The following is a 13,993-nucleotide window of genomic DNA, read 5'->3' on the forward strand; positions in this document are numbered from 1 at the left end:
GAAGGTATTTTCCTTTTTGTCCTTACTGGTTTAAATCCTACTTCAAGGGAAGCTCTTCCAAACACAGACCTCAAGGGTTGTTTTTTGTTTCAAGAATTTGACCCCTTAAAATTAAATGGTTAGCCTAAAATGAGTATAATCATGAAGGAAAACATCCCTTGGACTGTCAGCTGGTTAGAATTCTAGGACTGAGCTGCCAGTGCTCATGTTGCCTCTCTTTATTTCTACAAGTCATATGACACTAAGAGGAGAGGTCTTTCAGCTGTTTTAGAGATTCTTGGTAGAATGATGGTGACATCAAGCTGTAGCTTTATTTTCTTAACAGGATTTTATGAATAGTGTAGCACAGAATTAATTATTATAATGGTGCAGGAATCAGTGTAGCACATTTTATACATAGTACAATGCAAAATGTTGTAACACAATTTCACTTATAATTTCCAACCACTCCTACTGTGGACTGGGTTGTTTTTTTAATGCATGGTCTGCTGTGTTAATGTAACAACCATAATTTAGACTGAATAAAAACCAAATGAAAGAATACTATTCGGTCCCTCAGTAGCCAGGGGAAGCCGATGATGGTGGAGACATCCTTGATCACTGAGGGGTCCTCGTCTCACTGTTCAGCAGCATTTATTGTCCAAGTTCCCTCTTAGGACTTGCGATTGCTTGTTTCTACACGTGGTGTTCTGGGCATTGTTATGCTTCTCCATTACGTGAGAACACCAGGCCGGCAAGGTGACTGGGACCTTCCACGTTGGTAAAAAAAGAAGTGATCAGCCTAGCGCCGAGGAATCTCGAAGTCGCTAGGGAGTGTCAAGTGGTTCAACTACTCGGTGCAGGTCTTCGAGGTCTGATAAGGAAGGCACAAATGACCCGCTTAGTGTCAGAGGACGGCTACCTGCCTTATAGAATGGCATTAGTCATAACAAACATATTACCGAAGTTTGGGAGTAGGGGCCCTGGCGTCATGCCACCTCCCAGGAACCATCACTACACACTAGTTGCACTAGCTCAGAGTTAACTCCTGCTACTGCCCCTGAAGACGGACTTCCACGTTTTTAACCTGTGCGTTAGTAGACAGCGAGCGATCGACACGTAAGTGGACCTCGGCAGTCGCTCCACACCTTCCGAGCGCGGCCCGGCCCAGCCCAGCCCGACTCACCACCACCCCGCACCTGGCACTTGCCCGCGGCGTCCGAAGCGCGGAGCTGGGACAAGGCAGAGTCCCGCCCCCGCCCCTGCTCCCGTCGGTGACGCCCAGGCTGGAGGCTGGGCGCATGCGCGGAGTTGTGCTGCGCAGTCACAGCTCTGCGCCGTCCCCTCTACCGTCCGCACTTGTGCTGCTGGGCTACGGTCCGCGCTTCTCCCGCCAGCCTCGCCATGGCTGACCCGCGTTTGAGGCAGATCAAGATCAAGACCGGCGTCGTGAGGCGGTAAGTGCCACACTCCGAAGGCGGTCCTCAGGGCCGAGTAGAGCGGAGAGCGAGCATTGCAGCGGCGTCTAGGGGCTGCACTGGGCCAGGCCGAACCAGGCAGCTCCCGATGAGGCTTCGCGTGCCTTTGGCCGCGCCTGCTGCGCGGCCGAGTCGGTGGCGGTATTGGTGTTGTCGACCTGGGTAGGGCTGGCGGGGTGTGCCGGAGTGCGGCCCTGGCACAAGTTCTGCCATGGCTGCCCGCTTCTCCCTGTCGCTCACAGCCGTTAGTGGCAGGCCTTTCCTTCCCGAGAGAACAACTAAAGTGGAATGTTGTTGTGCTTCGGTAGTGATTTTGAGAGCCAAAGGGCGTCCCACTGCCCCGCTGTACAGGGGAGCCTCCCTGGATCCCCCATGCTGAGGCACGAAGCCTCACTTGCTCTAGCAAAACAACTGTTGAATGGGTTATTTCCGATTAGAAAGTTTAAACTGCAAACCCAATGGTGAACTCATCACCTGAGTCTTGATTTTGCCTAGTTTTAATAGCCTTATTTTTAAGAAAAAGTGTTTTACCTGTCTGAATCACTCTTACTATGGCTATGAGCATAAGGCTTTTACATTAATTGGTTGGTCACAGTGATGTTTATTAAGGCTACACCCTACAAAGACTGCACTGGCTCAGGCAAAGACAAGAGGTATGCAGGATCATGTTAGAAAGTCCAGTTTCATACAGCCAAGTTTACTAACTGAAATTAGACAAGTAATAAAATGACAGACTTGAAAGTAAGACGGGCACAATTCTAAAACCTAATAGGTGTTTAAAGGTTGACCTTGCTGTCTGAAAAAGAAAAACAGATACAGAGTGGTCACTCTATTAGATAAAGTCACTTCTGATTTCGCTCTCAAGTGCTGACAAAGGGAGAAATAGGTTAGATAATTGTAAGGGCCTGCTTTCCGTCACTAAGCAGAGAGTGCCAGATCATGAACTTGTGTTTTATTTTTGAGCAAGACATCTTTAGTGTGGTCTTAATGATTGGCTTGGTGACTACTTTTTGCTTTGTGTCCCCTTCATCACCTGTTATGGTTACTGGCTTTGCTGGACGAAAACATTGTAAATGTCCTCTGTGGATTTTTAAGTGGATGCTGTTTTGTGCCCAGGTATTCTGTGGTGTCGGGAAACTAGAATTACATAGATTAACATTTTTTCTATCTGTTCTTTTTTGTTAGCTAAAAGTGTAACTTTATTTGTCTGAAGAGTGTTTCAAGCAAACCTTGTTTAATGACAAACCATCACACAAGTTAGCTGAGAAAACTTATTCCTCATGTTTCTGGACTGGGAAACAGAGGAGAATGTTTAAAAAGCAATTTACAACTGTGTGGAGATCCCATCAGACTTTGTGCAGACCTGCATGTTTCCCTAGTGAATGATGTGTCATATGGCTATGTCCCCTCAGACCTGAATGTTGCCTAGTAATGACAGTGTGGTTATGCAGATAACTGCTTGTGAAGCTGCCTCAGTGTTTGTAAGCCACTGTCTGTAGTGCTTCTTGCTCTTAAGCTCCATTTCTCTGTGTCTGCAGTTTGAATCTGAAAGAGCTGAGAACAAGATATTAAAATTTAATAGTATTTGTTGTCCATTGTGAGCAAATTCTTTACAGCTCACTGTATAGAACTTTTCTGTTTATTCACACCATTTATGGAAATCTGCAGGAACTGGTTTTAAATTTTGCTACAGGCTTGTTGCATCCAAGCGTAGGTTGCTTAAATTTCCACTGGATGTTGCAGTGCAATTCCAATAATACTAAACCAGGTTAAATTATATTCATTCAGAATAAACACACACAAGGTTTTTAATATTTCTGCTTTTTTTCTAATAGTACCCTTTTCCTGGTGTTATACTCACCTTTTTGCAGTTCCTCTGAGGCCCCAAGGCCACTGCCTCTGTTTGGTAGTGGGAAGGGGACAAATTCAAGCAAATCCCAAGTCCTTTGTTGAGAGGAGTATGATGTTGATTGTTTTATATTTATCAGAGTCTGCATTTAGAAAGGGTTATTAAAAATCCACATTAGTTTCTTCTTCTTGTTTTTCAGTCCACGTTTTATCAGAATTTCTTGCATTCAGTGTCGTACATATGTGTTCAGTAGTTTTTGTTATCCTAAAATTGGTTTTAGCCATCTCTTTTGAACAGTGTTTGACCAGGTAGCTTACAGTTCTGTGGCATTTCAGTATCTTCCAGTGCCCTTATTTTCAAGAACTCTACTACTGTCCTCTGTTCCTGCTCTCAACCGATTTGATCTTTCATGCTGCTGATTTTATTTTATGTCAGAAATGACAAAAATGTAAAAAATCAGTACAATAGTGTTATACCACACAATGGTATGAATGCAAAAATTAAAGCAGAAAATTGTTGCCTAGTCATAATAGCACTTATCATAGAATCAGTCAGGTTGGAAGAGACCTCCAAGATCATCCAGTCCAACCTATCCCCCAGCCCTAGCCAGTCAACTAGACCATGGCACCGAGTGCCTCATCCAGTCTTTTCTTGAAGACCTCCAGGGATGGTGACTCCACCACCTCCCTGGGCAGCCCATTCCAATGGCAAATCACTCTATCTGTCAAGAACTTCCTCCTGACATCCAGCCTATACTTTTCCTGGCACAACTTGAGACTGTGTCCCATTGTTCTGTTGCTGGTTGCCTGGGAGAAAAGGCCAACCCCCACCTGGCTACAACCTCCCTTCAGGTAGTTGTAGACAGCAATGAGGTCACCACTGAGCCTCCTCTTCTCCAGGCTGCACACCCCAAGCTCCCTCAGCCTCTCCTCATAGGGTTTGTGTTCCAGACCCCTCACCAGCTTTGTTGCCCTTCTCTGGACACGTTCCAGCACCTCAACCTCTCTCTTGAATTGAGGAGCCCGGAACTGGACACAGTACTCAAGGTGTAGCCTGACAAGTGTTGAGTACAGGGGAAAAATAACTTAAACAGGTGGAAAAAGCTCTTAAGCTGGCCAAGTCCAGAAAAGTCTCACTATTCCTGAAAACTGTTTTGTGAGCCTAATGCAATACAACATTAATTGATGAAGGGCGAGCAACCAATATAATTTACCTGGACCTGAGCAAAGCCTTTGATACTATCCTTTATGATGAGATCCCTCCCTAATCTCCAAACTGGTGAAGCATGGGTTAGGTGGGTGGACCACTAGATGGATAAAGAACTGGCTTGGTGACTGCACCGAAGGAGTGACTGTCGATGGATCCATGTCCAAGTGGAGTCCCTCAGAGATCAGTCCTGGGACCAGTCTTGTTTAACATCTTTGTCGGTGACATGGACAGAGGGATTGAGTGTACCCTCAGCAAGTTTGCCAATGACACCAAGCTGTGTGGTGTGGCTGACATGCTGGAGATAAGGAATGCCATCCAGAGGGACCTGGACAGGCTAGAGACGTGGGTCCAAGCCAACATCATCAAGTTCAACAAGACAAAGTGCAAGGTCCTGCATCTAGGTCGGGGCAATCCCAAGCACCAATATAAGCTGGACAATCACTGGCTCAAGAGGGACTTTGGGGTCCCTCCTCCCTGATGAGAGGGGTTTTGGGGTGCTGGTGCATGAGAAACTCAGTATGAGCTAGCAGTGTGCACTTGCAGCCCAGAAAGCCAACCAGATTCTGGGCGGCATCAAGAGAATTGTGGCCAGCAGGTTGAGGGAAGTGATCCCTCCCCATTTACTCTGCAATGATGAGACCTCACTTAGAGTACTGCATCCAGTTCTGGAGCCCCTATTACAAGAGGGATATAGATGTGCTGGAATGTGTCCAGAGAAGGGCCACGAGGATGATCAGAGGGCTGGAGTACCTCTCCTGTGAGGAGAGACTGAGAGAGTTTGGGCTGTTCAATCTGGAGAGGAGAAAGCTCTGAGCTGATCTTATTGTGGCCTTGCAGTGTCTTAAGGGGTCCTACATGAAAGCTGGGGAGGGACTTTTTTTAGGATGTCAGGTAGTGATAGGACTAGGGGAAAGGGAGCAAACCTAGAAATGGGTAGATTCAGGCTGGATGTTAGGAAGAAGTTCTTCATCGTGAAGGCGGTGAGATCCTGGAACAGGTTGCCCAGGGAGGTGTTTAAAGCCCCATCCCAGGAGTTAAGGCCAGGCTGGATGAGGCTCTAGACAGCCTGATCTACTGTGAGGTGTCTCTGCCCATGGCAGGGGGGTTGGAAATAGATGATCTTTGTGATCCCTTCCAACTCTGGTGATTCTGTGGTTCTGTGAATACAAATACTGTGGCCTCTTAAGAACAATGCTTAATAAGTTATTTTTCAGAAATAGGAGGGCATTCCTCTGAATTACCACTTGAGATGGGAATAGTAAACTTGGTGCTCTTCCGTGACAGATTAAGGTAATCTAAATCTGAGGGCCTGAGTTACAGCCTCCTCCTTTGTGCCCTGCACAAGGACTTAGGTGGCCACACATCTATGTATTTCAGGGAGCTAATGCATTGAAAATAATGAAGACTAAAAAAAAAGTGATTCCACACACAACTATACTAGTTTCAAGGCTAATTCAAAGAAAGAGATAAAAATATTTAAGAAAATTATACAAATACAGTTGACAGGATTCATATTTGCTCTTAGAGAATGGTTCTGTGGGTAAGCAAGTAAGCTGACCTTGTGTTTATTGTGTGGTTACAGTATTGTGCATCTACAGTTGCTGTGGAGCAGTTTACATACTGTAAATGAAAGTAACTTGAAAAGCAAGAACCACCAAAACAAGGGAGTAAAGAAATGTTATCATACACTCCCTGCAGGGGATGTGGATATGATAGAGCAGTAGCTTTCTGTTCTGTGACTGCAGCATGCAGATAGCAGAGGAGGTGTGGCTCTTCCTCTCCACCCTTCCTTGTCCATATAGATGCTTACTTGTGTATCCTTTACTACAGTGAGCATGCATATGACTTGAATCAATTTAGAAACATTAACACTATCCTTTTATTTTGGACTAGAACAACTATTTGGATATTTATTCCTAGTGTGTGAGAATACTCACATAGAGGCTTTTAACACATGCCATAAAGTGACTGTTTCAACACTTCAGGAATTTTCCTTATTTTTTCTGCATTTACAATTTAGAAAAGTACATTAAATGTAGTCTGTAATACAGATTTTTCATTCAATGCTGTAATAATTTATCCAAAAAGGTAAGGGTCAAGAATCACTAAGATGTATTAAATTTTTTCAGCATTTCTTTTGTCTTTTTTTAACCATCTGCTGTGGCATTTATTTTCTGTCATTAATTAAGTAACTTGTAACCTTTTTTTTTCCAAACTAATAATAAAGCAGCTATTCTTCTTAAGTGTTTTTTTTTGTTTGTTTTTTTTAATCTGTATATCAAAAAATCTTTGTATGTCTCTCTCAAGAGACTATGTTGTAGATTGTAGGGTTGTGGGTACTTTACCTGCCTTTGTGTTTCTTGCATTGCTGTATACCAGTGAAAGAAAGGTAAACTAGAAATAAGGAGAATGTTTTACTTTTTGTTTTGACAAATCTTATAGCCAGGTTCTTGGTGATTGCATACTTTAATTATCTTGTCCTTCAAAAAAAGTAGATTTGATAATGAATAATAATGTTTGCTGTATTTGTGTCTGATATTATAACAGGAAATACTTACGGTTTAATCACTTCAAAATAGTCTTAGTGATCTCCGTAAGTCCAGACTCAGCCAGCCTGCTTGATAGTCAATGAACTGGTTAAAAAACCTCAAAACTTAAAAAAATTGTTTTGTTCTCATTTTGGATTGGCAATGATTTTTGAAACTACTGCAAAGAAAGTTGGGTCATGTGAAAATAGCACTGACATTTGCCCATAGTTTCCATCTGATTAAGTGGAAGTGACACCAGTAGATTAGAGTGAGACTAAGACAATTCACATTGCAATTGTGTTAGTTTAACTTTAACAATCTTTTAACACCCTTGTTTAAATGTGGCTGACATACCATAATTACAAATCTACAAGCCTTGATTATAGAATTTTACATCATGAACCTATGGGGAAAGTGTATTGATTTTTGTGAAACAGCTCTTTTTTAAAACCACCTTTCTAAAACTATGGAATCTTCCCAAGATTGTTCTTTTTCCTTTTGCGCTGATCAATACCCTTTTTTCTCACTGCAAAACATCATATTTCCAAGCAGTTTGCACTGTCATTTTCCCCCAACACCTCCCCAGAGCATAGTGAGTTCAATAAGTTACACAAATGCATTGGTTTATTTAAATTATAAATATAAACAATTCTCTTGAATTATTCTGCTGATGAGTTCAGAAGACATTTTGTGCAACCAAAGTACGAAGTGTTTCAGAGAATGCGTATTTCTTTCACTGAATGTTAACTTTTGCTAATTCAAGCACAAAACTAGTTACTTTTTTTTTTTTTTTTTGGTTACACAAATTCTCATTTCTGGTCTAAATACAAAGTTTCTCAATCTTCTCTCTGTCAGATGAATTATCACTGAATCACAGAATGTTTAGGGGCTGGAAAGGACCTCAGAAGGTCATCTAGTCCAACTCCTCTGCCAAGACAGGACCACCTGTAACAGATCATACTGGATCACATCCAGGATGGTCTAGAATATCTCCAGAGAGGGAAACTCCATGACCCCCTGGGCATCCTGTTCAGTGTTCTGTCACACAGTGAAAAAAATTTCTTCACATTTTCATGGAACTTCCTATGCCTCAGCTTCTATCTATTGCCCTTTGTCCTGTCATTGGACATCACCAAGAATAGCCTGATTCCATCCTCCTCTTTTATGTATTTGTAAACATTAATGAAGCCACCCCTCAGTTTCCTCCAAACTAAAGAGCCCCAGCTCCCTCAACCTTTCCTCATAAGGAGGATGTTCCACTCAGTCATCCTTGTGGCTCTGTGCTGGACTCGTGTAAGCAGTTCTCTATCGTTCTCGAACTGAGAGGCCCAGAACTGGACCAGGGCAGAGTAGGGGCGGGAGGAGAAGCTCTCTTGACCTACTAACCACAGCCCTTCTAATACACTCCAGGATGGTATTTGCCTTCTTGGGTCACCAGAGGACATTGCTGGCTCATGGTCGACCTTCCATCCACTAGGACTCCCAAGTCCTTTTCCCCTTCACTGGTCTCCAGCAGGTCAGTCCCCAACCTATACTAATACTTGGGGTTGTTTTTTTCCCAAGTGCAAGCTTCTACACTCACCCTTGTTGAATTGACCCTAAGTCTCACTGAGTGGTGGCACAATCCTCCAGTGTGTCAGCTGCTGCACCCAGCTAGTGTCATCAGCATGCTGACAATGCACTCTGTGCTTTCATCCAGCTGGTTGATGAATATATTGAATAAAACTTGTCCCAGTACTGACCCCTGAGGGACTCCACTGGTTGCAGGCCTCCAACTAGACTCCATCTGATTGACCACAATTCTCTGACTTCTTTCCTTCAGCCAGTTCACGATCCACATCACTACCTAATCACTCAGAGAACACTGCCTCAGAATTTTGGTTGCCTTTTTGCTTATTTCCCAGTAACTGCACGTACTAGCACTGATTCTTACAAATATATGGATGCTAAGAAATTGATGCCTTCTTTCTTTATTCTTTGTAAGTAGAAGCTTGTATGCAGTAACTGTTCATTAGTTCAGTTAATGGGAGGAACTTCAACTTGTTATAGAGGTGTTGAGGAATCATCTGCAGAGCCTCTTAGCTATCCTGAGTCAACATGATGAAGCAATTGAATGTGTGTACACTGCACACCCAAGGGATCAAAGATTCAGGAGGGAGGTGGGCCTAGGCCAACCTCATGAAATTCTGCAAAGTCAAGTGTAAGGTCCTGCACCTGGGTTGGCACAATCCCAACCACAAATACAGACTGGGTGCGAATGGCTGGAGAGCAGCCCTGAGGAAAAGAACCTGGAGGTCTTGGTTGATGAAAAGCTCAACATGAGCTGTCAGCGTGCACATGCGGCCCAGCCAGCAACCGTGTCCTGGGCTACATCAAGAGAGGTGTGGCCAGCAGCGCAAGGGAGGTGATTCTCCCTCTTTACTCTGCTCTCATCAGACCCCACCTGGAGTACTGTGTGCAGTTCTGGAGCCTCCAACACAAGGAGGACATTGAACTGTTAGAGCGAGTCCAGAGGAGGGCCATGAAGATGATCAGAGGGCTGGAGCACCTCTCTTTTAAGGACAGGCTCCAGCAGAGTTGAAACTCTTCAGCCTGGAGAAGCAAATGCTTCGAGGAAACCTTGTAGTAGTCTTTCAGTATCTGAAGGGGGTCTACAGGAAGACTGGGTAGGGACTATTTACAAGGCCTTGTAATGACAGGACAAGGAGTAATGCATTTAAACTAGAAGAAGGGAGATTAAAACTAGATATTAGGAAGAAGTTACTTACAGTGAGGATGGTGAAACACTGGAACAGGTTGCCTATGGAGGTTGTGGATACTCCCTCCTTGGAGGTGTTCACAACTAGGCTGGATGAAGCCTTGTGTGACCTGTTCTAGTGGGAGATGTTCCTGCCTATGGCAGGGGGATGGAACTTGTCTTTGTTCTAGTTTAAATTTCCCAGAGACTCAAAATATGGCTAACAGAAAACCAATACAATTATAGGATGCCTTTCCCTCTCCCCACTTTTGCAAAGAAAGGAATTAGATGTAGAGAGGAAAAGGTAAAACACACCCAAATTAATAGTCTCACTTCGTTTTGGAAGTTAGGAAAAAACCCTCTAACAATAAATAAAAGATATGTAAGGTAGGGGAGTTACAAAGAGGTATAGAGAAGAAAAAAAAACCAAAACCCCAAGATTTAAAAAAAATATATATACAACCAGATTTTGGTAAGAACATACACAAAATGGTGGCTTTGCAAAATTAAGTTCTTTAAGCAGTCTTTAAGAAGTTTGGAAATACAGTAGTTATGGTTGCCAGGCAACCCTTTTTTGGTGCCATTACTCATATGTGTAGTACTCTTGTGTTGGCTTTGATTCCATGTACTTTTTTTCATGGTATTCTTACTGATGCCATGGAGCCACATAATTTGCTTATGTGGATTAAACAGTTAGAAATAATAATTTTGTGCTGAATTGGAATGTAAATCTATTGAAAACCTAAAACATTGTATTAAATTTACAGTAGTGCTTTTTATACTGAAGATGAGCTACAGCTGCAGTAACAATAATAATCCGTCCCATCCTGGCTTTGAATTAAGTACTATTAAATTTTATGTCATATAGGTGAAAATCTCATTCAGAATCAGGAGGTCCATCATACTTTCTTTCACTATTAAGTGTCTTTCCTGATGCATTCTGAATGGCTGTGTCAGGGCGATGGCCTACACACATGATGTGATTGTAGTTCTCTTTAATTTTGTTCATTATTGTAAATGCATTGGTTATCTCCTAGTGTGGGGAAGGGAGTAAGGAAGGAAATAGATTCTGTGCTTTTCCTCCAAAACAAAGATCTTGACTGAAGATTCTGACTTGACTTATAGAAGGGAAAATGAAATTGAAATCTGTGGTAATGCCAATTTTTGCCACAACAGGGATCCCATTTCTTGCTCTTCCTTCTCTAGAAGTAAAGTTGTTGGGCTTCTAAGAGTTTACACCTTTCAGCTTCTGACCCATTTTATTCTGTGCCATTCTCTACTGGAATTTTTGCCACTCCAGTTTTCACTTCTCTCCAGCATCTGTCTTCAGTCCACCAGAAACATTCTTTCAGCTCTCTTGATGGAGTAGTCTTTCTCTTCTTTGTTCCCAACCATCCAAGTTGGTTCTTGCAATACCTTAGCAAAGTCTTTATTCTCCAGGCAGTATCTTCTGCTTTTTTGTCCCTGGTTGAGACTACAGGGTTAAAAAATCTTCTGGGGACTAGAAGATTGTTACTCAATCCCATCATTCTGCTATATCTTTATAAACACACAAGACCAGCTCATTCTCCTTTTCTCCTCCTCCTGCCCTGTGTCTGGCGGGAGCCACTTTATTGAGAAGAACATGTAAGCAGTAGGACTGTTTTGAGGCCTCCAGAGGCTTGTTTAGATCTCTTAGATGGCAGAGGCATTGGGGAGGGGGAGGATTGGAGCACTGGGGAGTATAGATTTAGGTTTTTTGGGTCAGAGGAAAATTCAAGGGGATTTGCCAGGGATGTGGTAATTGCTGTGTAATGTCTATCTCTGTATTTATATAACTATGTATTTTTTTCTCCAGTTTCACTTGAGAGCTTAATTTCTGTCAGTTATCTCTTAAAACTCACGACATTTTTAAAAGTCCATAACTTAAGAGCACTGGTCCTCATTGTGTGTATTGGATTCTACCATTCCTTTGCTTCCATCTGTGCTCCCACAGGCTGCTGGCAATCATGCATGCCCTCACCAGACAGACTTTCTTAACAAGGCAAAAAGGGGAACTTTAGTTCTTACCATGGCAAGAATTGAAAAAAACATGTGGAAACTTATTACAAGAGCAAGGAAATAACTGCTGAGAGGCAGAGACATCACATGAAGCCTTGAGAGTCAGAAAAATCTCTAATAACCAAGTTAAAACCAAGTAATTTTAATCTTGGAATAGTTTTCTGACTTAACTTCTCTCCTTCCCCTCTTCTTCCTCTGTAACTGATTTTTATAGTCTTTGCAATAGTGGTCCTTATGAAAAGCCAAGCTTGCAAAGTTTGAGCTGAAATATCATGGTAGCTCAGTTCTGTAAGCAGTAGGTTCAGGATAGGCTATAAATCTTGCATGTACTTGTGTGCAGTTTCTGGACTCTTGGAAGAGAAAGTTTACCTTTTAGTATGATTTTATCACTATCAGGAAAGTAAGCACACAAACCTGAGGTGCTGTCCAAACCAGAAAACAGTCACCAATGGACAAGCACACATGGCAGTCCATGGTAACTGTGGTCAAGCATTGTAATTCTTTCCTTCTTCCTTCCTTGACTTTTCCTCTTAGGCCTCAGTCTGCGATGAGTGTGTGCTTATGTAGCCTTACTAAACCCAAGGATTTAAGTAATTGCCAGTAGTGATAAGAGCAGTATCAATGATGCTGGCATTGTTGAATCACTTGCGTAGTAATTGTGCATAGTGTTAATACATGGAATTCAGTATGCTGTAACAAACAAAACAAAACCAACCAACCAAAGCTGTACTCTCTGCAGTTACATTATTATGGATTTTTAGGTTTGAACTAAGTCAGCATGGCTATTTCATTATCTAGTCAATATACACTGTCAGCTTTGCATTTCCTTTGTGCTTAGGCCAAATCCAAGGCATATTAGCATATACCATTGTTAATAGTAACATTAGTTCTGAAGATACAGATACACGACCTTTTACTATTAGTTTCATTGCTGAAATTGAGAAATTCCCCTCAACTGAGATTGCTCAGTTCAGCCCGGGAAGTGTTTCTTGTGTGGGTGTTTGGTTTTGGTTTTGTTTTTTCACAGTATCACCAAGGTTGGAAGAGACCTCACAGATCATCAAGTCCAACCCTTTACCACAGAGCTCAAGGCTAGACCATGGCACCAAGTGCCACGTCCAACCTTGCCTTGAACGGCCCCAGGGACGGCGACTCCACCACCTCCCCAGGCAGCCCATTCCAGTGTCCGATGACTCTCTCAGTGAAGAACTTTCTCCTCACCTCCAGCCTAAATTTCCCCTGGCACAGCCTGAGGGTGTGCCCTCTCGTTCTGGTGCTGGCCACCTGAGAGAAGAGAGCAACCTCCCCCTGGCCACAACCACCCCTCAGGTAGTTGTAGACAGCAATAAGGTCACCCCTGAGCCTCCTCTTCTCCAGGCTAAACAATCCCAGCTCCCTCAGCCTCTCCTCATAGGGCTGTGCTCAAGGCCTCTCACCAGCCTCGTCGCCCTTCTCTGGACACGCTCAAGCATCTCAGTGTCCCTCCTAAACTGGGGGGCCCAGAACTGAACACAGTACTCAAGGTGTGGTCTAACCAGTGCAGAGTACAGGGGCAGAATGACCTCCCTGCTCCTGCTGGCCACACCATTCCTGATGCAGGCCAGGATGCCACTGTCTCTCTTGGCCACCTGGGCACACTGCTGGCTCATGTTCAGGCGGGTATCAATCAGCACCCCCAGATCCCTCTCTGTCTGGCGAGCAGTATTTATTTGGTGGCTTAAGCTGGTGTGGAACCTGATTTGTTGGCAATTGTTGGAGGCCAGAAGAAACATGTAAGAAGTAGTTCTGTGTGCTTGCTCTGTTCTTATACTATCTTACCATTTTATTTGATGCATCCAATAGCAGTTCCTGTCTGTCACTGTGGCTTGGGAAGGTGGAGTTTTTGTCTACCTGGTGCAGAGGATCTTGATTTCATTATGCAGTGAGAAAATTCATGTGATGCATATTTGTATCGATCTGTCAACCTTCAGATAAACTGGCTGCCTGCCCTATGATGGGAGAGTTAAATCTACATGGTACTGCTAATGATGCAACTACCAGAGTCACTGTTGTTGATGTATGAAGACCAGGGTAGGAACGTACACATCTGTGGGGAATGAGAAAGGAGGAGGATTTGGGGTTCTTTCAGCACCAGCAGCCAGAAACTAGAACAATCTAAGCCACTAGCATCTTT

At 43.3% G+C, this 13,993-nt stretch overlaps 1 protein-coding gene across 1 annotated transcript in view; it reads left to right on the forward strand.

Moving 5' to 3' along the window:
• The first annotated feature begins 1,280 nt into the window (after positions 1 to 1,280).
• The window catches only part of TBCA (tubulin folding cofactor A), a 46,029-nt gene continuing 33,316 nt past the window's right edge, over positions 1,281 to 13,993 (forward strand). Inside the window, exon 1 of the mRNA XM_064140002.1 lies at positions 1,281 to 1,436. Within this exon, the coding sequence (XP_063996072.1) occupies positions 1,384 to 1,436 (53 nt within the window). The 5' untranslated portion in view covers positions 1,281 to 1,383. The remainder of the gene's footprint in view (positions 1,437 to 13,993) is intronic.

This window comes from Pogoniulus pusillus, chromosome Z (assembly GCF_015220805.1).
Source record: "Pogoniulus pusillus isolate bPogPus1 chromosome Z, bPogPus1.pri, whole genome shotgun sequence".
Taxonomy (NCBI): domain Eukaryota; kingdom Metazoa; phylum Chordata; class Aves; order Piciformes; family Lybiidae; genus Pogoniulus; species Pogoniulus pusillus.